The following is a 24,844-nucleotide window of genomic DNA, read 5'->3' on the forward strand; positions in this document are numbered from 1 at the left end:
AAGAATGAATGAATGGTAAGTTCCCAAAGGAACTAAAGTTGAAAAGGAGGTTACTGTTTATCAGTAATGCTAAAGAGAATAGTAACAGGAACCTGTACCAATCATACACAATGTTGAGAATAACAATCTCATCATCATACCAAAAGGTATCAAATGAAATCAAGTGGAGTTGTCTTTCTGAATTACTTCAAAGAAATAACAAGCAAAGAATCAGCTGATACCCAGACAATGGTTTCTTGTTCTGACTTATTTCAAAATCCATCAATTTACTACGTTAACTTCATGACAGTGTCTTAACAATCATACAGGGAACTCTTTATTATTTGAATACTGCCAAATATTCCCAATTATAAAATTACTGATGGGATCTGCTGTCCTTGGTTGTTTATGATTATATTTTAGTTATCTTTCTGAAATCAAAGTATATATTCAGTACTTCCCTGTGTTTTTTTTAAATCTTAAAAACAGTTTTACAAAAAGTAACACTCCTTACCATTTGAATCTTCCCACAATCGTTCTATGCAGACTATATGAGGTTGCAAATTAGCTTCTGCAGGTTCAACATATACATAGTCTCCAACATGGTACATGCTGTTCTTAAAGCTGCAATCTTGGCTGTATGTTCTGTGTAAATTAGACAGTCCTGATCCTCCAGAAGAATCTTCACTCTTTTCAGCTTCTTATTCAACATACAAGAAAGCATGGGAAATTATTTCTACTCAATTTAAGGGCTCACAGGACTCTTTACTTTGTAATATTTTGCGTGCTGCTCCCTTTGGGGGTTCTGTATAGGCTTTTTCTTGACCAGCATTATCAAAAAAATTTATTTGTTTAGTGTATTTATATCCTACTTTATCCCCACAAACAAACTCAATATAATATACATGGGAGGTCTCCTCTCATTTTAATCCAAAGAGCTTTTTGAAGTAGATTGAACTAAAGGTTAATAACTGATTCAAAACAATTTATGTTTAAGTGGGATTTAAGTGCTGGACCCATATCCAACACTTACCACTTACGCTACCAATCTCAAGCAATATTCAAATTTCTGTAAAGCGAAAGGCAGATTACACGTCACATTTAATCATAACATGGTTATTTGGTTTTGAAGTTGAATAAATCCAAGCAACTACAGTTTTGAACTATTTCTTCACAAATGAATTACACACATGAGAAAGATCACTCAGATGAGTGATTCAGAGAATGTGGTAAAACCAAAACATTTGGAAATTAAAGGTATAACAATAATGTAGAAGCTATATTAGTTATAAGGTATAAGTTTATTATGGAAGCTATCTATTAGATATTCACTGTCTTGAATGCATTTGGGTCAATATAAAAGGGGAAAAATGACATTGCCATAGATGTATACTTTGTGTACACTTTGACAGCAAGCAACTAAATTTCATTTTTAATGTGTGCCGTTGTGTCCACAGGAAAAAATGACAATAAAGGTTATCTAATCTAATCTAAAAATCTACTATAGGCCATCCAACCAAACAGAGGAAATAGATGAACTTTTTGCTAGTCAGTTAACTAAGGTATGTAGGAAGCACATCACAATAGTAATGGGGGACTTTAATTACCCTGACATCAACTGGGAGACAAACTCTGCACCAAGTGGAAGATCAAACAGATTCCTGACAAACCTAGCAGACAACTTTGTCTCCCAAAATGTAGAGAAAGGAACTAGGGGATCAGCCATATTCTCACTAATGAAGCCACAGGAACCTTGGGAGGGAGTGATCATGCAGTACTGGAATTCAACATTATGCAAGCACAAGCAATAGCACACAGTCAAACTACAGTCTTGGACTTTAAGAGAGCTAATTTCAATAAACTTAGAGAGAGCTTGGGAAGGATTCCATGGATGAGAATCCTCAAGGGAAAAACAACTCAAAAAGCTTGGGAAATTTTGAAAAGTGAGATTATAAAAGCCCAGTCTAGCACAATACCAACGAAGAAGAAAAATAACAGCTGTCAAAAGAAACCAGCATGGCTGCATAAAGAACTCTCTGATAAATTGAAAGACAAAAAGGATAAGTATAAAAAGTGGAAAGAGGGACACATAACTAAGGCAGAATATCAGCAAATAGCCCGAGCCTGCAAAGATGAAGTGAGGAAAGCTAAGACTCAAAATGAACTAAGGCTTGTGACCAAAGTCAAAAATAACAAAAAAAGCTTCTTTCAACATGTAAAAACAAGAAAAAAGTTAAGGAAATGATTGGTTCATTAGTGGGAGAAAGTGGCAAGAAGGTGGTGACAAGTAACAGGGAGAAAGCAGAATTACTCAACTCGTTTTTTGCATATTTACGCAAAGGGAAAAAACAGACCAACCTATCAAAAACAGTACCATAAAAAACAGATTAGAAACACAACTTAAGACAGGCAAGAAAATAGTAAGTGAGCACCCGTCCACCCTATATGAGTTCAAATCACCAGGATCAATGGACTACACCCCAAGGTTCTGAAGGAACTAGCAGATATGATCTCAGAACCACTGAACTATATCTTTCAAAGATCCTGGAGCACTGGGGAATACCAGAGAACTGGAAAAGAGCTGATGTAGTTCCTATCTTCAAAAAAGGAAAAAAAATGGAACCAGGAAACTACAGACCTATCAGCCTGATCTCAATACCTGGGAAGATTCTGGAAAAGATAATCAAGCAACGAATCAGCAAACACTTACAGGCAAACCAAGTCATTACTAAAGGCCAACGTGGGTTTGTCAAAAACAGATCATGCCAGACAAATCTTATTGCATTCTTTGACCAGGTGACAAAATTAGTGGACCAGAGGAATGCTGTGGATATAATTTACTTAGACTTCAGTAAGGCATTTGATAAAATAGACCACAACCTACTACTTAATAAGATAGAAAAATGTGGGTTAGATAACATCAATTATTTGGATGAGGGGATAGATGGGGAACTCATCAAATTTGCAGATGACATCAAGATGGCAGGAATAGCCAATACTCCAGAATATAGGCTTATGATACAGAAGGATCTTGACAGACTTGAACAAAATTAACAAAATTAAATTCAATGGTGAAAAAAGTAAGGTTCTACATTTAGGCAAGAAAAACCAAATGCACAGGTATAGTATAGGTGGTATCTTCCTCAATAGTAATAACTATGAAAGGGAGTCCTAGTGGACAATCACTTAAATATGAGCCAGCAGTGTGCTGCAGCTGCCAAAAAAGCCAACACAGTGCTAGGCTGCATTAACAGAGGGATAGAATCAAGATCACGTGAAGTGTTAATACCACTTTACAATGCCTTGGAAAGGCCACACTTGGAATACTGCATCCAGTTTTGGTCACCACGATGTAAAAAAGATGTTGAGACTCTAAGGAGTACAGAGAAGATCAACAAAGATGATTAGGGGACTGGAGGCTAAAACATATAAGGAACAGTTGCTGGAATTGGGTATGTCTAGTTTAATGAAGAAAAGGATGAGGGGGGACATGATAGCACTGTTCCAATATCCCAGGGGCTCCCACAAAGAAGAGGGAGTCAAGCTATTCTCCAAAGCACCTGAAGGCAGGACAAGAAGCAACGGATGGAAACTAACCAAAGAGAGAAGCAACCTAGAACTAAGGAGAAATTTCCTAACAGTTAGAACAATTAATCTGTGGAACAACCTGCCTCCAGAAGCTGTGAATGCTCCAACACTGGAAGGTTTTAAGAAGAAACTGGACAGCCATTTGTCTGAAATGGTATAGGGTTTCCTGCCTGAGTAGGGGGTTGGACTAGATGACCTCCAAGGTCCCTTCCAACTTTATTATTATTATTATTATTATTATTATTATTATTGTTGTTGTTGTTGTTGTTGTTGTTGTTGTTGTTATTATTATTATATAGAAGCTATATAGTTGTGTTATAGCTTACATTACTGTTAAAATATCAACACGAACATATTATTTTAATGTTAAGCCTGCCTGTTCCTCTAATGAGACTACAGTAAATTAGCTCAGAATGTATATATGGAATCTTTATTTACAGTGTTGTTTTACTGGCAATGCAAACACCCTTCAACGTGTGAAAACGTTGTTATATAAGAAACCAGTGAGATTTATTGTAATCGTTTTACGGTTGATTATGTCAGTATTTATAATTACCTGACGATTTGTATAAGATAAATAAGAGGAAGACAAGTTAATACACATCAAGAGCTTCTGACAGATCTGTTCAGGGACGTCAAAAGAACCGTTTCAAAAAATCTTTACGTTTGCCAATGCTTCTTTCCTAGGACTGAGACAAAATGACTGGCCCCAGGTCACCCTGCTGGCTTTGTGTCTAAGGGACTTAGAACTCAGGGTCTCCTGTTTTCTAGCTTTATATCTTAACTTCTATATTTACCAGAATAAATTCAGCTCAACTATTTCCCCGTTGTCGGCTACTCACTATCTTTGCATATCTAATCTTACATAAATCTAACACAGTAAGAAAACTTGAACTCCAAAATCTAACCTTAAGTCAGGCTGTGGTCTTACTGAAACACTATCTCAGGGGTTCTCAACCAGGGGTGCAAGATGATATTCCAGGGGGTGCAAAAACTTTCAAAATTATAGTGTATAGGCATAATTTGTTGCCGTTATTTCGAACTTTTGTAAGGGGTGTGCAAATATATCAGAAGCGTTCTAGGGGCGCGGGGTATAGAAAAGGTTGGGAGCCACAAAGCTGTCTGAAGTTAAACAAACAATTTGACACAAAATCATTCTTATCTTCTGTACAGCTAGTTTGAAGAAGCTAAATTACTGATGCTGCAAAAAAGTGGTTGTCAAACAACCAATCTTAAATATGTTACTGTGAAATACCACTAAAAAACCACAAATGTTGATGTTGACTTCCTGACTAAATATCACATTCTTTCAAATAATTCTTTTAGGGAAGATTCTATTAAAAGTTTGAGAATTTCTGCAGAATAATCTATATTTCATAATATTGTTTGCCTTACACTTAAAATTATTTTCACTGAAATTCTTGCTGAGTATCAACATATGAAGGTAAACGACAGCTAAATTATGAAGAGAGAATTTTTTAAGAGACTTCCCTATATTTAAAATTATATAATTATTCTTTATTCTACAGTGACCATTGCGTAAACTAACTGATAATAGAAATCAATCTTTATCCAATCTCCTCTTATAATGATTATATGTCAATAGAAGTATCACAATATACACCATACAGTTACCTCTCTTCTCCTCTTCTCTTTTAAGTTTGTCCTCTTCCATTTCTTTGGGAAGTTTTTCCTTCTTCTCTTTTTCTACATCATTATGTAGATGTTTAGTAGTGTAGCTAAGGGCTGGTGATAACAAGATTTCACCATTTTTGCAGAGTTCATCACGGATTTTGATAAAGAACTGCTGAAGTTCTACAGCATCCTCATAAATCTCTGAATCCGTCCTTTAAGGAAAAGAATAGTATATATAATGCTAACATATAAAACATAGTAATTTGAGCATGAACACATCATAAATATTAATTGCATCTTACACTGTTTTTCTGGTCCTGCTTTAGATGTAATGACAAATGTCAAAATGAAATGAAATAAAAAAAAACTATAATAGTTTTAAAAAATATTTAGCGTATGTTACTATTAAGGAACATCTAGAACTAAATGTAGGTAAATGTTACAAGCTAAATGTTATAAGAAAATTCCCATTAGAATGACGTCTATTTTTTCATCAAGGCTTACACATAAAATAGACATCATGTAAAACCTTCAAAGGCCTTTAAAAATTAAAAGTTTTCTTCAGATTTATAAATCAATCGTATCCCACATCTTGTAAATGCTTTATTATAAAAAGAGCTTTTCTTTGTTTTAGTCATAGTCAGAGCAAAAGTAAAGTTTTACTTACCGGTTCATTCTCCTTGCGCGTTCCAACACTTCAAACATGTGTTCTTGGAATAAATCCAACCTTCTATAGCGATTATTCTCTACATTTCTCCGTATGATATCAAAAGTCAAAGGAGGCTTGTTTGGGAAACTGGGGTCAACAGCAGGAATTTCAGCTAAAGAGTCACTATAGCATCTCCCTTCATCATCCTGGTGACTCATTACAGAGACAAAAAGATTATGTATAAGTTCTTGGATCAGCAGAGTTACATTTGGGACATGAGAATCTTCATCTCCTTCTATATCTCTTCTAGTCTCAAGCAAAACTTTATGTAGCACAAGTGCATCTTTGTAAATCAAGGATTCTGGTTCATTGTAAGTGCAGGCATTATTAAACATCATTACAAAATCTTCAACCATAGAATCAATATCCTGATATTTGTTGGCCATCATGTGACTTCTGATTTTCTCCATATCAACTGGCTTTTTAATTGTCAGATAATAATCAGGAAGCTCTGACCGCGATGGAAGTCGTAGAAAAATAGCACTGAGTCTTCTACCTCGTTTATCTGTATAGTTCTTCACAGCTTCGTATACTTCATTAAGCTTCTGTTGCATTGGAGTCATATATTTTGATTTTTTAGGAGAGATGCCAGTTTTTCTACCTAGGGAGATAAAATTAAATTTTACCATTTGCAACTTTGGTTGCTCATATATTAATAGGATTTTTGATCAGGCAGATCTAATTGATAAGACTTTTTATACTTTTCAACATACTCTGAATGTTCCTTCACAGTGGAACACATGACATAGTACGTTCAAAGTAGTGAGAGAAAAACTACTGTAAGGGTCACATTACTTTTGTCAAAAGTAAAAGACATACTCATTAGACTCCATGATCACAGGAATTTAACAGATAATTATATCCACATCTTGAGATTCTCTATTGCATATGATTTTGTGACTGCACAAAAAAATAAGACTGAAACCTATGTATGAGTCATATTTGATAAACTTTTGAGTCATGGCACTGACCACTAAGTATAAAATTCAGTACTAATATTTATCTCTGAATCATTAACAATTTGTATTACTAACTAAAGCCATATTCAGTATTAAAGGTTTACAGTAAATGCTATTAAAGACAAGTATGATTTTACAAAGTTAAAACAAAACACAGTTGTTGTAATAATAATTACTTCTTTATAAATATCACTTATAATCATTTGCTTCCCTAAAATCTCAAAAGTACCTTATTATTGCCTCGTTTTAGGGCATTTTGCAACTTTTCAAGGATGAGAATGGGAGCAGTCTCTGGAAGACAACGTTTATCTGAAATCTTAGAAGGCTGGATTGCCTTCATCTAATATTAACTGTTAGAATGTCCTATGTCCCAGAATCTAGCATATAATTTAATACACGTAGTTAGTTAGTTTAATACAAGATTAGCAAGCAAAAGAGTCAATATAATTGAGAAAGATTCATAAACAAAAATAAATGAGTAATAATACTCATTTGCTCAAGAGCTATGATGGCACAATGGTTAGAATGCAGTATTGCAGGCTAACTCACTGCTCACTGCCAGGAGTTCAATTTTGACCAGCTCAGGATTGACTCAGCCTTCCATCCTTCCAAGGTCGGTAAAATGAGGATCCAGATTGTTGGGGGCAATATGCTGACTCTGTAAACTGCTGTAAAGCACTGTGATATGGTATACAGTGAGGGGAAAAAGTATTTGATCCCCTGCTGATTTTGTATGTTTGCCCGCTGACAAAGAAATGACCAGTCTATAATTTTAATGGTAGGTTTATTTTAACAGTGAGAAACAGACTAAGAACAAAACAAATCCAGAAAAATGCATTTCAAAAAAGTTATAAATTGATTTGCATTTTAATGAGTGGAATAAGTATTTGATCCCCTATCAATCAGCAAGATTTCTGGCTCCCAGGTGTCTTTTATACAGGTAATGAGTGGCGGTTAGGGGCACTCTCTTAAAGGGAGTGCTCTTAATCCCTACTTGTTTCCTGTATAAAAGACACCTGTCCACAGAAACAATCAATCAACCAGATTCCAAAGTCTCCACCATGGCCAAGACCAAAGAGCTGTCCAAGAATGTCAGGGACAAGATTGTAGACTGGAATGGGCTACAAGACTATCGCCAAGCAGCTTGGTGAGAAGGTGACAACAGTTGGTGCGATTATTCGCAAATGGAAGAAACACAAAATAAGTGTCAATCTCCCTCAGTCTGGGGTTCCATGCAAGATCTCACCTCATGGAATTTCAATGATGAGGAATCAGCCCAGAACTACACGGGAGGATCTTGTCAATGATCTCAAGGCAGCTGGGACCATAGTCACCAAGAAAACAATTGGTAACACACTACGCCGTGAAGGACTGAAATCCTGCAGCGCCCCTGCTCAAGAAAGCACATGTACAGGCCCGTCTGAAGTTTGCCAATGAATATCTGAATGATTCAGAAAAGAACTGGGTGGTCAGATGAGGCCAAAATTGAGCTCTTTGGCATCAACCCAAATCACCATATTAGGAGGAGCAGGAATGCTGTCTGTGATCCCAAGAACACCATCCCCACCATCAAACATGGAGGTAGAAACATTATGCTTTGTAGGTGTTTTTCTGCTAAGGCGACAGGACAACTTCACCGCATCAAAGGGACGCTGGACGGGGCTATGTACTGTCAAATCTTGGGTGAGAACCTCCTTCCCTCAGCCAGGGCATTGAAAATGGGTCGTGGATGGGTATTCCTGCATGACAATGACCCAAAACACACAGCCAAGGCAACAAAGGAGTGGCTCAAGAAGAAGCACATTAAGGTCCTGGAGTGGCCTAGCCAGTCTCCAGATCTTAATCCCATAGAAAATCTATGGAGAGAGCTGAAGATTCGAGCTGCCAAACATCACCCTCGAAACCTTAATGACTTGGAGAGGATATGCAAGGAGTAGTGGGACAAAATCCCTCCTGAGATGTGTGCAAACAAGAAAAGTCTGACCTCTGTGATTGTCAACAAGTACTAAGTCATGTTTTGCAAAGGGGTCAAATACTGATTTTACTCATTAAAATGCAAATCAATTTATAATTTTTTTGAAATGCATTTTTCTGGATTTTTGTTGTTGTTATTTTGTCTCCCACTGTTAAAATAAACCTACCATTAAAATTATGGACTGATCATTTCTTTGTCAGTGGGCAAACATACAAAATCAGCAGGAAATCAAATACTTTTTCCCCTCACTGTATAAGTCTAAGTGCTATTGCTAATAGAGGTTATTACTCATTTATTTTTGTTTATGAATCTTTCTCAATTATATTGAAAAAGTAAGCAAAAGTTAGGAGTTTGTACTTCAAATAACCTATTTCAATTATTCAACAAGCTTTCTATCCACAGCATAAACATTACCTATTCAAAACAGAATTCACCAACATTACTTACTTAACTTTAATTTAGGGGAAGCAACCTCATCATCTTCAAGCAGAGGTCCCAATTCTTTTCTCTTTTCTTTAAGAATTTTCTCCAAAATATGAGCATCATTGTAAACCTATTAATCATCAACAAAAGTAAAATTAATTCATAATCAAAATGTATAAAGCAATAAATTTATGTGTAAATATGCTTTTCAACCATGTGAGCCTGATGTTTTAGCTAGTACTAGTGTACATATTCATGTAATGGCATGAATGGTAATGGCCAGGAGGCTGATTAATTAATATTTATAACATATTTAAGGGTTAAAGTATTCCTTAAATTGTACTAAGAAATTCGCACCAGGTAGGCCCACTCTAACCCCCTAAGTGTAAATGTAAGAGTATCTTTCTAGAATAAGTATAACGTGGAAGGCCTTTTCTTAAGTGAGATTAAGAGCCTCATTTCAAAATCTTACTTATCAGATTCTAAGTTTCCATGTTCACAGTACTGGTTATTTCATATCCTAACAAAGTTACATATAATGTAAAAAAGTAGATAGGAACTTGTTTTTAATCCTTTTGTTAGAATGTCCAAAGCCAGTACTGTAAGACTGAATGATTCAGGACCGATGAGAAGAAAAGCTAAATAATCCATTGAATCTGCTATTAATCTGCCTTTTAAAAAGAGATAGTGTTTAAAAGTTCATGCAGGTAAAATTGCTAGTAGTAACTAGCTTGGTTGGTGCAGTGGTATCATGGCATTCAACTCCTTTGAAACTCATTGAATTTGGTACTCAACGCATTTTGACGTGAAGATTTTGTCCTGGTACTCATCGTTGGTTTGGTTTTCAACGCACAAACTAGAACTTGTTGGTATCAGCTGTCTTGTAACTCACTACATTATTCCTTATGGGAAAAATCTGTTTGGTATTCATCATTTTTGGTACTCATTGTGCCGCCCAAAACCAATTAATGAAGAGTACTGAGGTACCACTGAAATCTATTATCTCCAGTATCAGCATGATAAACTGATTTACAGATTACTATCAAGCAATAATAATCTGATTGCAAACAGTAATCTGATGCAATAGACTGAGAATTATTTCTAAAGGACTAAACAAGCCCAGTAACTGCAACCATTTGTACCCTATCCAACAACCCCTGATGGTTAAGATGCTTAAAAAATGTATAGGCAGCTTCGAACAAAACCTACACAAGGAGCCTACACAAGTGTGAAAAAATACTGTGAAATTCATATAATAAAGCTTCAAAAATAAGTTTTGTTTATTGTAAATTACAGAGTAAGTTAAGGGAAATATGGATAACTTTTAAAATATCTTTCCTTCAGGTATACCTGTGAGCCTTCTTCGTTATAATGTCTCGCATTTCGAAACATTAACCTCATATCTTCTATCATAGCTTCTTCTCCAACATATTTATCACTACGGATATTATACTCTATTATTTTTAAATCCATTGGATCCAAAATAATCTTGTAATAATCTGGATAGTCTTTTTTGGAGGGTTTCACCATAAACAGCTCACATAGCCTTCGGCCTGTTCCAGGTTCTCGTGCTTCAAGAACAACATTGTATAAGATTTTCATTCGCTGTTTCTTTATATTCTTCTTACTGTTTAGATTAAAGAGAGAGGAAAAGGCTACTTTAATCTTGGTATATGCAACCTAAATCATTTGCTATTTTCTTCTGTGAAAATCTATTTATTATATTATACATTACCTAGAGTCTATAGGCATGAATAAATGAATAAATAAAGTGAAAAAGGTCTAATGGAAAAAAGAAAGGACCAGAGACTTAAAAGTTTAATAACTTCTACTAAAATTGTATATGTATGACTTTCTTGACATAGTTGATTAGATTTACATAGTTAATTTTTAGAGAAGCATGAGTATCTTGGTTTAATTTAAACAAAGCTGATATACTAACCCAGAATAGCAATCTTAACATTGCATTTCTTTCCTTCTGGGAAAAAGTATCTTACTTCCTAATTACCTAAAATCATTACTTAGACTTTTAGGAAGCTTGAAGCATATTGGCAGTGAAGATCTAATATTTTAAATCTAAGACTGAATAGGATTACATCAAAACAACAATTAATAAACTGTTCACAACAATACAGAAATAGAACCCAGGCAATTTTAGGGATCCTCCTGGATTCATGGCTTCTATCCCGAGAGCAGGTGGTAGCCATGGCCAGGAGGACTTCATTTTATCTGCCAATTGCACCCATTCCTGAAATGGGAGGCGCTGCCCACAATCACTCATGCATTATTCATCTCCTAAGTGGATTCACTGTAATGCATTCTACACAGAGTTGCCCATGAAGATCATCTGGAAACTGCAACTGGCCCAGAATGCAACAGCATGGGCAATTATAGGCACACCTTAGTACTCCCTTTTTATAACTCTGCTCCACAAGCTACAATGGATCCCAATGTACTTCCCAGTGGCATTCAAGGTACTTGTTGTCCCCTAGGCCCTTATGGCACGGGAGGAGGTTATTTTGCAGGACCACCTCCTCTTATGGGACCAGTCACACCACTTGCCAAACTTCCTAACTTCTGACCCTGCTGGTCTTTTGTAAAGCGTTGAGGGCCTGGATGTGTAAGGCCTGGGGTTCTTGGAGTGAGATAGCCAGCTGAAATTGTTTTGTTTAGGTTTATCCTCAGTGACCATTGCTGGTTTTTTTTCATTCTTGATAATTTTTTTAAAATTTGTTTTAATATGTTGTTAGCCACCCATAGTCACATTTGTGAGATTAGCAGCCACATACATCGACTTAAAGTACAATTCTTTGTAAAATGTTCATGGTTGCTTTGAAAGCTGTTTTTGTTGATCTCTGTGTGTATGTGTTTGTGCACAGACAATACTTGTATAGCAAAGGGGTTGTGCACATACAATCATGCAGATTTAGCTTCTGAAGCAATTGTGGCAGATTTTCAAAGGACATAATTATTTTAGTGTTTCTAAGAAAAGTGAATTGTTTGTGTCATGATGTTGTTTTTTTTACCGAAGGTCTCTTTCTAATACTTTGCAACAGTTCTCTAAATTACACTTCTCAGAGTAATGTATTGTGTTTAAAAATGTTGTACAAAATTTCAACAGGATATAGCAGATAATTAGATTATGCATTTTTTTGCCTTAAAGACATTACTGATATTTGGTGAGAATAATTGAGTGTTAAAGCAAACCACTATTGTGCCAAACACAGATATATATAATAGCAAATACCTTTTCCTTTTTGAACTCCCAGCATCTGATGTGGCAGAAGATATCATACTATCACCATCCTCAATTTCATCTCTTCTAGCTAGCTCTTTCTTCTTTGCCTGAAATAGAAGCAATCACAGATCCAATTCACATTACTGAATATGCTAAAATGTGTGAATATTAAATAGCCACATTCTTTCTGCAAGCATCGGTTTCAAGCATTGGGGAAAAGTTTCAAGTAAAGCATGTCTAGTTCATTTGCATCAAGGGAAAATATTAAATATTGGACATACCTAAATAAACCATTCTAGAATAATAAATTAAGTGAAAACTTTATGCTTAAAAATACCATCACACAATGATTTATTAGCATTGTTACAATTAATTAGCATAGGACCACTAAAAGTCCCTTCATTAAGAAAGTGCGTAAGATCATGCTTAGTTAAAAATTGGGAATATTTCCATTACTAAATAGAAGAAAAAAGATTTTTAAAGACAATAGTTTCTGCCAGTTTAGATAATGAACGAACCAAATACTAACTTCTTTGAATATAAGCCCCAGAATCAGAGTGTGAAGTTTTACCTGCATAACCTGTTGCATTTTCAAAACTCTCTTATAAATGGCTGAGTTTGGAACATTATAACGCTTTGCATTTTCAAACATCAAGTTTAAATCGCATTCTAAATGGTCGAGGGTTTCGTATTCGTGATTTTTCAGTTTCGTTCTGTAGAAAAGACAATCTTTTATCATTCCTGTAAATGATATTTGGTATTTTAAAATGCAGAATGTTTTCCACCCAATCTCACATTTAATTTCTACTTGAGGGTTAAGAGATATACATTTTGCAAAATGATTTCGTCAGCACAAGAAAAAATAAATTAGAAGCAATATTCTTTATTTGGTATTACTGGGTTTGGAACACACTTTAATGCAAACTAAGAGAAGTCAAGAAAGATGACATGCTCCAGTTCTTAAAGGTGTGGATGCAATACTTCATTTGCAAATGCCTACAAAATAAAAAATCTGATTGGTTCTTCTAGTTAGTAAATAACACTACTTTTCCTTATAATTACAACATGAATAAAGATAATAATGAATGAGTAATTAATTATTTTATTTAATTCTATTGGATAATTTTAAAGCTTATTACATTATTTTCTACAAATAATAATTTTTGCCCAAATGTTAACTAAATCCTAATTTCATATTAGATTTTCATCTGTTTTTAAATTTTAACTAGCTGTTAAATTTTGGGCATTTTAGGCACGATCTATGGACTTCATTGTTGGATGGTTTAAAAATAAAAGAAACAAAAAATAAATAAAATTATTTTGGTACTTATGGTCATGGCATCGTATCTTAGTATATAAAAGAACTCTTCTTTCCTTTCAGTTGTTAAAACAACAAATTTAACATATGTAAAAATGCAGAATACCAGTTTACCTGATCTGCTGCAATGAAATAGGCATTTTGATTTGTTGATAATAATCAGGATATTTTTTCTTTGAGGGCAAATGAAAAAAGGGTTCCGATATAAGTTGGCCCTGGTTGTTTCGGCAGTTTCTAACTGTATCATAAAGCTGATAGAGAGGATTGGATGTATCCATAAATGAAGCAATGCTTTCAGCTTCAGATTCTCCTTCTTCATAACGGGCAGCAGCTAGGAATGACGAACAGAAATATATGCTGTTACTGTATTTTTCTCCTTTCCCTCTTCATATGTTCCAAATTGACTAAAGAGATCCTAAGTGAGAGTGTATTTAATAATTTCGATTCATAAAATGACAATACTTAAGTGTATATCTCATATTTTTAGACAAAGAAAAACAAATGGAATTTCTTAGCAAATATGAACAATGCTTCTTCAATTCCTACCAGCTAAAACAGCATCTTCATCACTTTCAGATCCATATTGCAGTGTCATGGTTATTGCTGATAAACGATCGCCTTGGACAGCTCTTTTGTTACTGTGAATTTTTAAAGGAAAGACAGGTAATAAATGAAAAATCCCTTATGATTGGAGTATAGCTATATTGGCACAGTATAGCAAATATAGGTAGCTCTTTTATAGCTGTTGCTAGGAAAGTTTATTTTTTTATTATAAACTTTATGCTGGGCTTTACAGGGTCTAATGCAAGGTTCTTTTGCCTCTCCAGAAGAAGCCTCTTGCAAGTTTAACATACTGCAAAGTGGTGGATTCCCAGGAGGGAGTGGGTGCATTTCAGAGGAGTAAGAAGCAACTCAGTCAAGATATTATGTGTGAGAGAAACAGGGTGAAGACAGCCCTTCCCTAATAGTTTACAGAGTATATTGTAGATGCAGATAGCAGAGTACTCAATCTGACAAGTTTATATCTATGCATGTGAAACAATAGAGAATTTAGCTTAGAAGAATCACCACATGTCTTTCTTTGTTATGAGCCTAGCAGGTGGCAACTTTTCAAACTTTTCAAAAATGAAGACATTTTAATTTTAAGTAAGGTTCCCTTTCTGCTGGATTTGAAAACCAGATGAGAAAATAATACAATAGCCATTGGGACAGTATTCTTAAGCGCTATTTGCTATACTACCTTAAAGAAAAAGGAACATGTTTAATATTACAAGCTCAATATTTCAACATAGCTATAATGTAGGTCAATTATTTTCTTCCCAGAGAGGTATGAAAAAAGAAAAAAAAAGTTGACAGATTGCTTCATGATGGATATGTTAGACATGGGTATTTATCTTTTGTCTTTGAGAAAATGTGCACTTTCTACTGAGTTAGTAAAAAGGGGCACTGAAAGGGAATTCTACTGAGAAAGTAATGCATTAGATTTAGATGAACATTCCCTACTTCCTGAACAATGAGGAAAAGGAAAGGAGAGCCTGGACATTCTTTCCTGAATAATATACTTGGTTACATTGTAGGAGAGTCATGTTAGTATCTATGCTGCATTGTTTCTTACATTATGGAACTTGAGTTTGTTAACTCTAACCAAAATCATAACCTTGATGTTTTCAAATATATTGTGCTTTATTGTTAAGCAATACTTAAAACAATTAACATTTATATTTTATGTTTTATGAGTTCTTTTATAAATACTGTATCTTCAGATAACTTTGATTATCATGGAAAGTGCAACAAACAAAATAATTGGTGCTGTTTAAAACTAACATGTAAATGGCAGACATATTACATTCTTACTCTTTTAAACTGAATCAGGCTTTCAGCAATAAAGAACTATATCTATGGAGAACCATAGAGCAAAATCTATGAGGTTCTTCATGATTGATGTAATGTAATATTAAAAATAGAAGGTACACTATTTTTAAGAACTGCTTATTTTGTATGATATTTTAGGTCATAAATGTCATCCTAAGAGAGGCATTAATCCCTTCCTAATATGAAATAATGAAAAAAAAATTCCCAAGAACTTACCTGTCACCTACAATTATTATATTAAGGGTGTCTATAATACATTAAACAATGTTCAATTGGTTAATCTACTAACTGACGGAACATAGCAACTCTAATTTCAAACCAAGACATATAATCCATCATCCTCTTATCTTTTGGGTTCAGTGAGCTGGCTAGCAAGACAATCTGACTGATGCACTACAGTCCCTCTAATTTCTCCAATACTGGCTTTTTGCACTGACTGAGCCAAAATCAAGCTTGGCTCATTCACATTCAGAAATACAGCTATATCAATCCCCTGCAGGAAAACATTTCGTGTTTAAATTTGATATGACCTCTTCTATGACACAACCGATAGATGATTATTGCAAATGTTATTACAGAATAATAATAACTAAAGAAAAGATAATTTCTCATAGCAATCTGGAGAGTATTATTGGCTTTTCAATTATAATTTAAAAATCCAGTCATCTACCAGCAAAACGAACAAGCAATCAAACAAACAAAAATTGGAGCGTTTGGGAATTCTGAAGCTACGTGAGTCCTGATCAGAATTTTGAGAGTTGCTCCATATATCAGAAAGGTACTTAGAAACTGGTACAGATGCACCTTCCCTTGTGGATGGCTTGATAGCAAACTCATTCAGAAGATTTAAAGGAAAGTGAGGCCTAAAATATATGAACCATGCATCCATCTATTATTTAACACATTTATATAGCCACCCATTTTATATCAAACTCTGGACAGCTCCCAACTAGCAATTATAACTTTAATAATAAAGCAACATAATACATGTTTATTAAAACCATAAATATTTAAAAAACTGGCATCAAAGTTACCAAATGAGACCATTCTTCTGGGTTTTTAAAATAAATGCTTACTTTTTTCTATATACATATAAAGCTAACAATTAATATTTGAGGGATAAACCAGCTTGTTGAAAAGATTAACTGACTGAACTATATCTAGATACTAAGGACTCACCGGAAATATTTATTAGCAGAATTTCTTTCATCAACAACACTGCCTTTACCCTGTGAGGAAGGACTTGTCAGCCTGGAAGCAGTCAGATTTCCAGTCCTTTATGGAGAATAAATAAGCCACAGACAGTGAAAAGAAGAAATCCACCAAAAAGCCAAAATAATACACAATTAAAATTCAGCTCTTTTATATATGTTTTGAAAGCTACAAAAGACTCCACCATTGCACTGAACAGATAAATATATGATTAAATGTTACTAAGGGTTTGTAAAATCAACATATTTTAGGCATAGTAATAGGGCTAATTTTTAAAGTTAAATTATTCCACCTATTGGAAGTAAATCCAATTGATTTCAGAGTCAAGTATGCATGGAAAAACAGTAGTCTCAGTTTTAAGTACTAACTCCAGAGAAAATGTATATCCAATTGCAAATATATATTAAGTAAAAGCACTCTTAATTGACACTGGGATGTTTTGGACTAAGTTATTAAAGACAAAAGATAAAAAAACCACATTGAGATCAATTTTAAAGCAAATTATGCAGCACAGAAGTAACAAAAGCCAGATTTGTCACAGTTCATAATAAAATATAAAGATAAAAGCTAGTGAACAATTTTTCATGTATTCAAATCTATTCAACAATTAGGAAGAATACTAAAACATAAAACACCCCCAAAATAAAAAGAATAGAGCGAACTCTTGTAGAAAAGCCTGAATTATGTTCTCTAATTCTAAATTTTCAGGACTTGAGGCCTAAAACTTTGCATCCTTATTTTTTTGCTGATCTCATTCATAATATAATATAATAAGCTCAACTTGGACTACATAATATAAACCAGTGTTTCTCAACCTCAGTAAACTTTAAGATGTGTGAACTTCAATTCCCAGAATTACCTAGTTAGCATATAGATATAGAATATGGTAGGGGAAAATTTAGACATAAATTTACTAAGAAAGTTGAAGGCATATGAAAAGAGAACAGACAGATTAAGAATGTGTAAAGCATTCGAAAGAGATGCATTGCAACACATGAGAGCAGAAACAAATTGCTAAAATAGCCATATTGTTTGTCAGGCTTCTGCAATGTACTGGTCCTAAATATTGCAATACACTTTGTATGAATGCTATGCACAGTCTTAATAGGAAGATTTAATATTCCACGATTCCCAATTTCTTTTAAAAAATTAAAACTAAGAAATAGATCTTCACTATCCCGAACTGTAGATTAAATTCATAAAATTAAGGAGCATGTGGTGTCATGTCTGCTTAATATCTTAAATCAGATCTTGCATCAGATCATAATATTGTGACACCTAATATTCTTTAATATACATTTTAAAAACCTCAACTATTTCTCCACAATTCAGTGCTACAGATAATTTTAATATTTAACACATAAAAGTTAAAATGTTAACTAAAAAAGAAAATATCAATACCTTTCTATATTTCTATTCTGCTTACAATACCTGACTCGGAGACTTGATTTAGTTAATTCTGAATGCTCAATTTCTGCCTTTTTCATATTAAATATTTTCTTTATTGCATTTGCATCCTGTTAAAGGAAGTAAAAAAGAAATCTTTGAATGAAGTTTTAAAAAGAATAGTCTGCAAGGATAGATAAATACATTAAGTTATCTTGCTTGTACTATGTCCATACATCTTAAGATATATAGCATACTGAGCCTACTATATACCTCCAGGTTGGCTGATCGTAGACAAAGTATGCTGGCTTGAAAAGTAGTCTCTAGATTAGAAATCAGAATAACATAAATAAATTTGGTCTAAAACTGAGTTTTGATTAAACTTGTGGCATATGGCCAAAACATTCCTAAATATTGTCCTTATCATTAGCATGAAATGCTGCAAGTGGCATGGATCCTATTAAATTTGGTATGATTCATTGGTAAAAATGTTATGTGAAAGCCATAATCATACTTATGTACATTTAAAAATAAGGTCTATTATCATTTAATTTTATTTAGTTCATACAATGTAACTGGAATCAAAGATTTATCTTGTTTTCTGCATTAACCAAATAATTGTTTCAGCTACAAAACCCAATCTATTATTTGACAATAAAATAACGGGGAGGATTACACACATCCCAGAACTGGTTTGGAGTTATTATCTAGGAAACGTTTGAGATGCAGGATCAAAGTGGCCAACTACTAAGTCTAGATCCCAAAATGTTTTTTTTTTCAAAAGGCAATTCGATTGTCTTTGTTTTTTTCCTTGACAACATTTCTGAACTGAAGAAGCTTCTTGGATGAGAAACGAAACGTCTTCAAGAAAAAAAAAACCCCAAAGAAAGTCCAGTTGCCTTTTGAAAAAAGCACTTTTTGGGACAACCTGAATGACTGAGAACCTCCATAGATACAAAGTTCAGAATTGATATAACTGAGTACCTTGACATTTTTAAGCACAAAGGAACTGGAATATAAAAGCTATTTGAAGTGGATAAAGAAGTAACAAATCACTATGGAAAAACCAAAAAGCAAATGTGACTCTCCAACCTTGGAAGCCTAAACCAGAAGAGCTTTGAAAAAGTCTTTTCTCCCTTCATTTCTATCAAATCACAGAGAATACTCTATAACTAAGAGTGAGCTTGTATAAATCCAATCTTCAGAATTGTTTTCTATTCTTATAATTACTGAATGTTAATATTATGTATGAGTATTGTGATAAAAGAAATTGAATTCTACTTTTTAACCAACCTTGAATACTTGAGATCCTGGTTCATTGTAAGTTTTAGCATTTTTAACTAACAGATCTATATCCTTGGTCATTGCATGAATGCTTTTATAGCTTCCATTCTACAAGTAAAAGCAGATTAAAAATTGAAAAATTATTTTCATATTAGATATGTATAATTTAAAATTTTGCTGTGTGGACTTCAGAGTTTTTCTGTCATTTACATAATCTATACCAGGAGTAGGCAACCTTGGCTCTTTTATGACTCGTGGACTTCAACTCCCAGAATTCCTGAGCCAGGCTGGCTCAGGAATTCTGGGAGTTGAAGTCCACGAGTCATAAAAGAGCCAAGGTTGCCTACCCCTGATCTATACAAACATAATGATAAAGTAATATATAATTAGAAACAAAAGCACAATATATAAAAGTATTTTTACCATATAAATAAAAAGAACAAAAATAAACAATTTAAGAAGAAATGTCACTAAATAATTCTTTCAGAAAACAAGAAAACAATGGTAGGAAACAATCTCTAAGCTAATTTTGTTTGGTTAATTTAATAATTAATCTAAGAAAGCTATAACCTAAAAACAAGTATTGCTTTAAATTTCATTACTCCAAATATTTCTTTTCAAAACTGTTTCACCTTCTGGATGTTGTGTTCAAGGCAATACAGCCAAATTTATACTGCACCTGTATCCGCTGAGCGATAGTCTTCAAATCTATGGGCTCTTTAATTATTGCATAATAATCAGGATATTGCTGAAAGTTTAAAAAAGAAATCCAAATGATGCCATGTGAAACATTGATTAACTATTCTATGTACTGTAGTTTTTCTATCTGAATTTCACAAGTTACAATCAGTGACATACACAATCTTTATACAGTGATGTCTACCCCCACTAGTCTTAATGACTACATTTTTTGATCATATAGATTGTTTGTTTACCAGTTACCACTATACATGCTTAGCATCAAGTTCTCCAGGCTTTGGAAGATCACTACCAAAATATCAAACACACTTTCTGTGGACATTTTGCCCTGTTTTCAAAGGAAGGTTTCCTTAGTACGATTCAGAAGGCGGCACTGCCATGTAGTCTTTACAGTCTGAAATAGTAAGTTTGTGTAAGATCTGAAACTGGAGGGTGGGTTGGTGATTGGAAGTTTCCTAGGAGATGTCAATTAATTGGTTGCTGGGAAAACCACTGCCTAATATTGAATTTCAGAAGCCCAGAGAACCCTAATATGTACAGCAAATTAGGGTTAGCTCTATTCTAAGAAATCTGCAAGTTACTACTTTGTTATCATTATTAAATCTATCTATCTATCTGTCTGTCTGTCTGTCTGTCTGTCTGTCCGCCCATCCCTCCATCCCTCCATCCATCCATCGTCTCAGGAACTTGGTGGCATTATCTTCAGTCAAAGAAAAAGAAAATACAGAATAATTTTAATATGTATTGTTAAGTGGAAAATGAGCCCAGACAACACGTTGTTTTACTAAGCACCTATGATTTGTAAAAATAGAAAATCAATAAAATTTTATATTAAAAAAATCATGAATAGAAACTACTGTGCTTGTTCAGAACAGCAAGCTCCTCAATTCCCATACTCAAGAATCACTCTGCCAATGAAGCCTCTATCTTGTCAGAATTCAGTCTTAGACTGGATTAGAACAGGCATGTCAAACTCGCAAAGTCACGTGACGTCGCACTACGTATTGCAACTTTCCCCTCATTGCCGGCAATGGGATAGGCGCAGTTTCAGTATGATGCATCCGGCCCATGGGCCAGCAGTTTGACATGCCTGGATTAGAAGACTTCCAAGGTCCCTTCCAACTTTATGATTCTATTGGCTCTCATTCATACCATCACTTCATCTGTGCATTTGGTTTTTCTTCCCTATGTTCTGTTGCCTATACCTGTTGGGGTGAAAATATACACTCATCTAATACTATATTTTTCTCTCTCTCTCAATTCACAATGGTTCTACCATGTGAGAAGGATCAAAAACTATTGAGATATCATGCAAGTTCAGACAGCTGTATTCTATTTTGTTGGATCCAAGGTGAGGTTGCTCAGGAGTGGGCAATCTACTGCCTACTTTAAGACTCAGCAGCACTACTTCCTCAACCTGAGAGCTTTTAACATTCTACAGATTCACCTAATCAATTCCCCTCAGCTAACTCAGATAAACCAAGACAAACAGAGGTCAAGAAAGCATGCAACTGGAAGAGAAGAAAAATCCAAGAGTTAAACATAAGATCTTATATGATGCTAAAGCAGGCATGTCAAACTGCCGGCCCATGGGCCGGATGCATCACACCGAAACCGCATCCATCCCATTGCCGGCAATGGGGAAAAAGTTCTGATGCGTCGCGCAACATCATGTGACGTCGTGAGTTTGACATGCCTGTGCTAAAGAGAGGGGAAGTTTAGGCCTGCCAGATTTGAATTGCCCTTTGCAGCTTCTTGCCTTTCTTGGGTGATGTTAAGAGATACATGATTAATAGATCCAGAAGGCTGTGATTTGAGATTTGCATGGCATATGTGTCTATGCTACGATAAAGTTAAAATTAATATTGGCTTCATAACCATTTTATTAGGCAAGCCATTTTGAGAATTTGGAATAAATATAAAATGAGATTAGGCCAATACCTTTCTGGCTTTCTCCCCTTGAAGTACATTATAGAAATGAAATGAGGACTGGATAAAAATGGTTAAGATATGCATGATTTATTGAAATACACTACAGATGATATCAAATTAAAATCTAGCGAGGAACTGACATTAGAATGTTTCAACTGTCAATGTTTTTTGTATCTGGAACTCATGGTGAGATTTAAAGTTAACAAGAAACTCTATGATTTTGAACATGATAAAACTGCTTTTGATATGGAACTGTGTACAAATGATGAACACCTTATTGCTAAAATGTATAAACTTTTGTTAAAATCAGGAATGGAAGATGAATTAGTTAAAAGCTGTGTGATAAGCTGAGCAAAATAAATTCAATATACCAATTGATCAGTAGGAAAACTTGTGGATAAGGGGACTGAACTTTTATAAAATTATAAATACATGGTACTTATCCCCAGACAAATTGGCTAAAATATATAAAGGATCTCCAAACAGTTGCTGGAAGTGTAAAACTCTTATATCACCTTTGGTGGTCTTGCAAAAGAGCTAAATAATATTGAATGAAATTAGCAATGTAATTTAAAAAAATCTTGAAAATTAATCTACAATTCAGATGAAACTTTTTTGTTAGGGTTTATGAATAAAATATGGGAAAAATCACATGGTGTTTTATATAACAGCAGCGCAACTTTTATATGCCCAGCATTGGAAAGATCCTACAATACCTACAGTAGAGGAATGATTAATAAAGATGACAGAACTGGCAACAATGGCTAAGTTAAAATAGACATTATATTATAGCATAGTTTTAAATTAAGAGTCAAAAGTGATCTTATATACTTGGAAGAAGTATGAAGTCATTTTCTTTTTCCTTTCTTTTTCTTTATACCACTTTTCATTTCTATCCCTATTCTCTTTTTATTCTTTATATTTTCTCTTATTACTTTATGTTGTTTTTATCCATATGCTTAAAATATTTTATAAAATTAAGTTAAATAAAGCAAAAAAGAAAGAAAGAAAGAAAGAAAGAGAAAGAAAGAAAAAAAGAAAGAAAGAAAGAAAGAAAGAAAGAAAGAAAGAAAGAAAGAAAGAAAGAAAGAAAGAAAGCAAGCAAGCAAGCAAGCAAGCAAGCAAGCAAGCAAGCAGGCAACAGGAAAATGGCATTTGCAGAGTTTTTCTCACATGGAATGGTTTTCCTATTTTCTGTCTCAATTCAAGCTGGTGCTTTTTATACTCATGTTTAGATTTCACTTCTGCTAATAGTCTTGTACTGAAATTGGTTCAATAAAGTGTATTATAATAATTATTTTTAGTTATTGTGACTCACCACTTTAGAGGGAAGCTTCTGAAAAAGTTCACTAATAAGATGGCCTGATGGATTTGTAGCTACAACTACTGCTTCAAGAAGTTGTTCAAGAATTTCTTTTAAATAACCTGGAGAAGACTGATACAAAAATAATCCTGTTAAGGCAATTGAATAGTAAGTGTAAATGTTAAAAAATGTGATTAATTCAGTTGTGCATACTTTGACTTGGCCATAGACCAATACAATATAAGTATTATATTTATTGTCAAGTAGCAAAGTTCATACTTACTATTTCAGAAATAGTCCCTTGATTGTCATGGCCTTCATCATCATCCTCGTCGTCCTCAGCCTCTCCCTTCTGAACAAATTCATTTTTTGTTCGTACATATAAATCCCACAATTTGCAGGCAGCCTTATATTCAGGAGAGTCTGGCTGTGTAACAGAATCAAAACAATATTCTTTGTTTTTAAATTAGCAAATAAACAAGGATACTTCTAATTAAAATAGGAAAGGTGGTTTGGACCCAGAGTGGGGGCACTTGCTTCATCTCTCACTGGCTCCTTAATTTAAGTAGGTGCTTATCGCTAAAACACTTTAGATCTAATCATTTTTAATAAGTAAAAGCATTCATATATACATATATAACAGTTATAGTATTAATATCAGATAAAATGTCATTACCTGTAATTATATTACAAATGAGAATAAAAGCTACTTGTTCTAATTGTCAGCTTTTGAGAGGCTTGAAATTACCTTTTCCACCTATTTACTCATACATAAATCAGTGCTAGAAAATATAATCCATGACTTTTAAAATAAAGCACTATCACCTTATAATAGGATTTTGCATTATTAAACAGCAGTTGGAAGTCAGCAGTTAAGACGTTCACATCATCATATTCCTCCATTTTTAACTTTTGTTGGATCTTCATTAAATCAATAGGCTGGGAAACTACTTCATAGTAATCTGGCTGATTTCTGTTGTAATAACATTTTGAAAATGCAATTAATACAAATATCACAGTGCCTCACAATAGGTGTTAAAATATATACTCCAGATTATTCTACTCAAAAGCCAGAATAATTTTGTCAATTATATCAACAGTTACATCAGCATAATAACAAAATAATGGATTTCTGACATCAGCACTGTTCCCTGAGCTATTTTTATTATAGGAAGTCTACATTTAACAATTGGGAATGGCAACTTCATCGCTAAACAACACCCTTGTTAAGTAAGACATCGTGTTATTAACAAACTTACAACCTTATTTCTGCCACAGTTGCTAAACAAGTTATCACATGATCGCAACTTGCAATTTTTCAGCTGGTTTCAC

General features: G+C 34.1%; 1 protein-coding gene across 1 annotated transcript in view; it reads right to left on the reverse strand.

Moving 5' to 3' along the window:
• Window positions 1-24,844, reverse strand: part of PBRM1 (polybromo 1) — a 52,302-nt gene that overhangs the window by 24,688 nt on the left and 2,770 nt on the right. The window contains exons 3-18 of the mRNA XM_029284117.1: window positions 24,338-24,485; window positions 23,796-23,939; window positions 23,528-23,644; window positions 20,258-20,326; window positions 19,588-19,686; window positions 18,310-18,425; window positions 16,876-16,971; window positions 14,371-14,462; window positions 13,939-14,155; window positions 13,078-13,219; window positions 12,516-12,613; window positions 10,619-10,895; window positions 9,293-9,398; window positions 5,870-6,512; window positions 5,203-5,414; window positions 494-676 (exon numbers count right to left, since the gene is read on the reverse strand). Coding sequence (XP_029139950.1) covers window positions 494-676; window positions 5,203-5,414; window positions 5,870-6,512; window positions 9,293-9,398; window positions 10,619-10,895; window positions 12,516-12,613; window positions 13,078-13,219; window positions 13,939-14,155; window positions 14,371-14,462; window positions 16,876-16,971; window positions 18,310-18,425; window positions 19,588-19,686; window positions 20,258-20,326; window positions 23,528-23,644; window positions 23,796-23,939; window positions 24,338-24,485 — 2,759 coding nt within the window. The remainder of the gene's footprint in view (window positions 1-493; window positions 677-5,202; window positions 5,415-5,869; window positions 6,513-9,292; window positions 9,399-10,618; window positions 10,896-12,515; window positions 12,614-13,077; window positions 13,220-13,938; window positions 14,156-14,370; window positions 14,463-16,875; window positions 16,972-18,309; window positions 18,426-19,587; window positions 19,687-20,257; window positions 20,327-23,527; window positions 23,645-23,795; window positions 23,940-24,337; window positions 24,486-24,844) is intronic.

This window comes from Protobothrops mucrosquamatus, unplaced genomic scaffold, assembly GCF_001527695.2.
Source record: "Protobothrops mucrosquamatus isolate PMUCROS unplaced genomic scaffold, P.Mucros_1.0 scaffold380, whole genome shotgun sequence".
NCBI classification, from domain to species: domain Eukaryota; kingdom Metazoa; phylum Chordata; class Lepidosauria; order Squamata; family Viperidae; genus Protobothrops; species Protobothrops mucrosquamatus.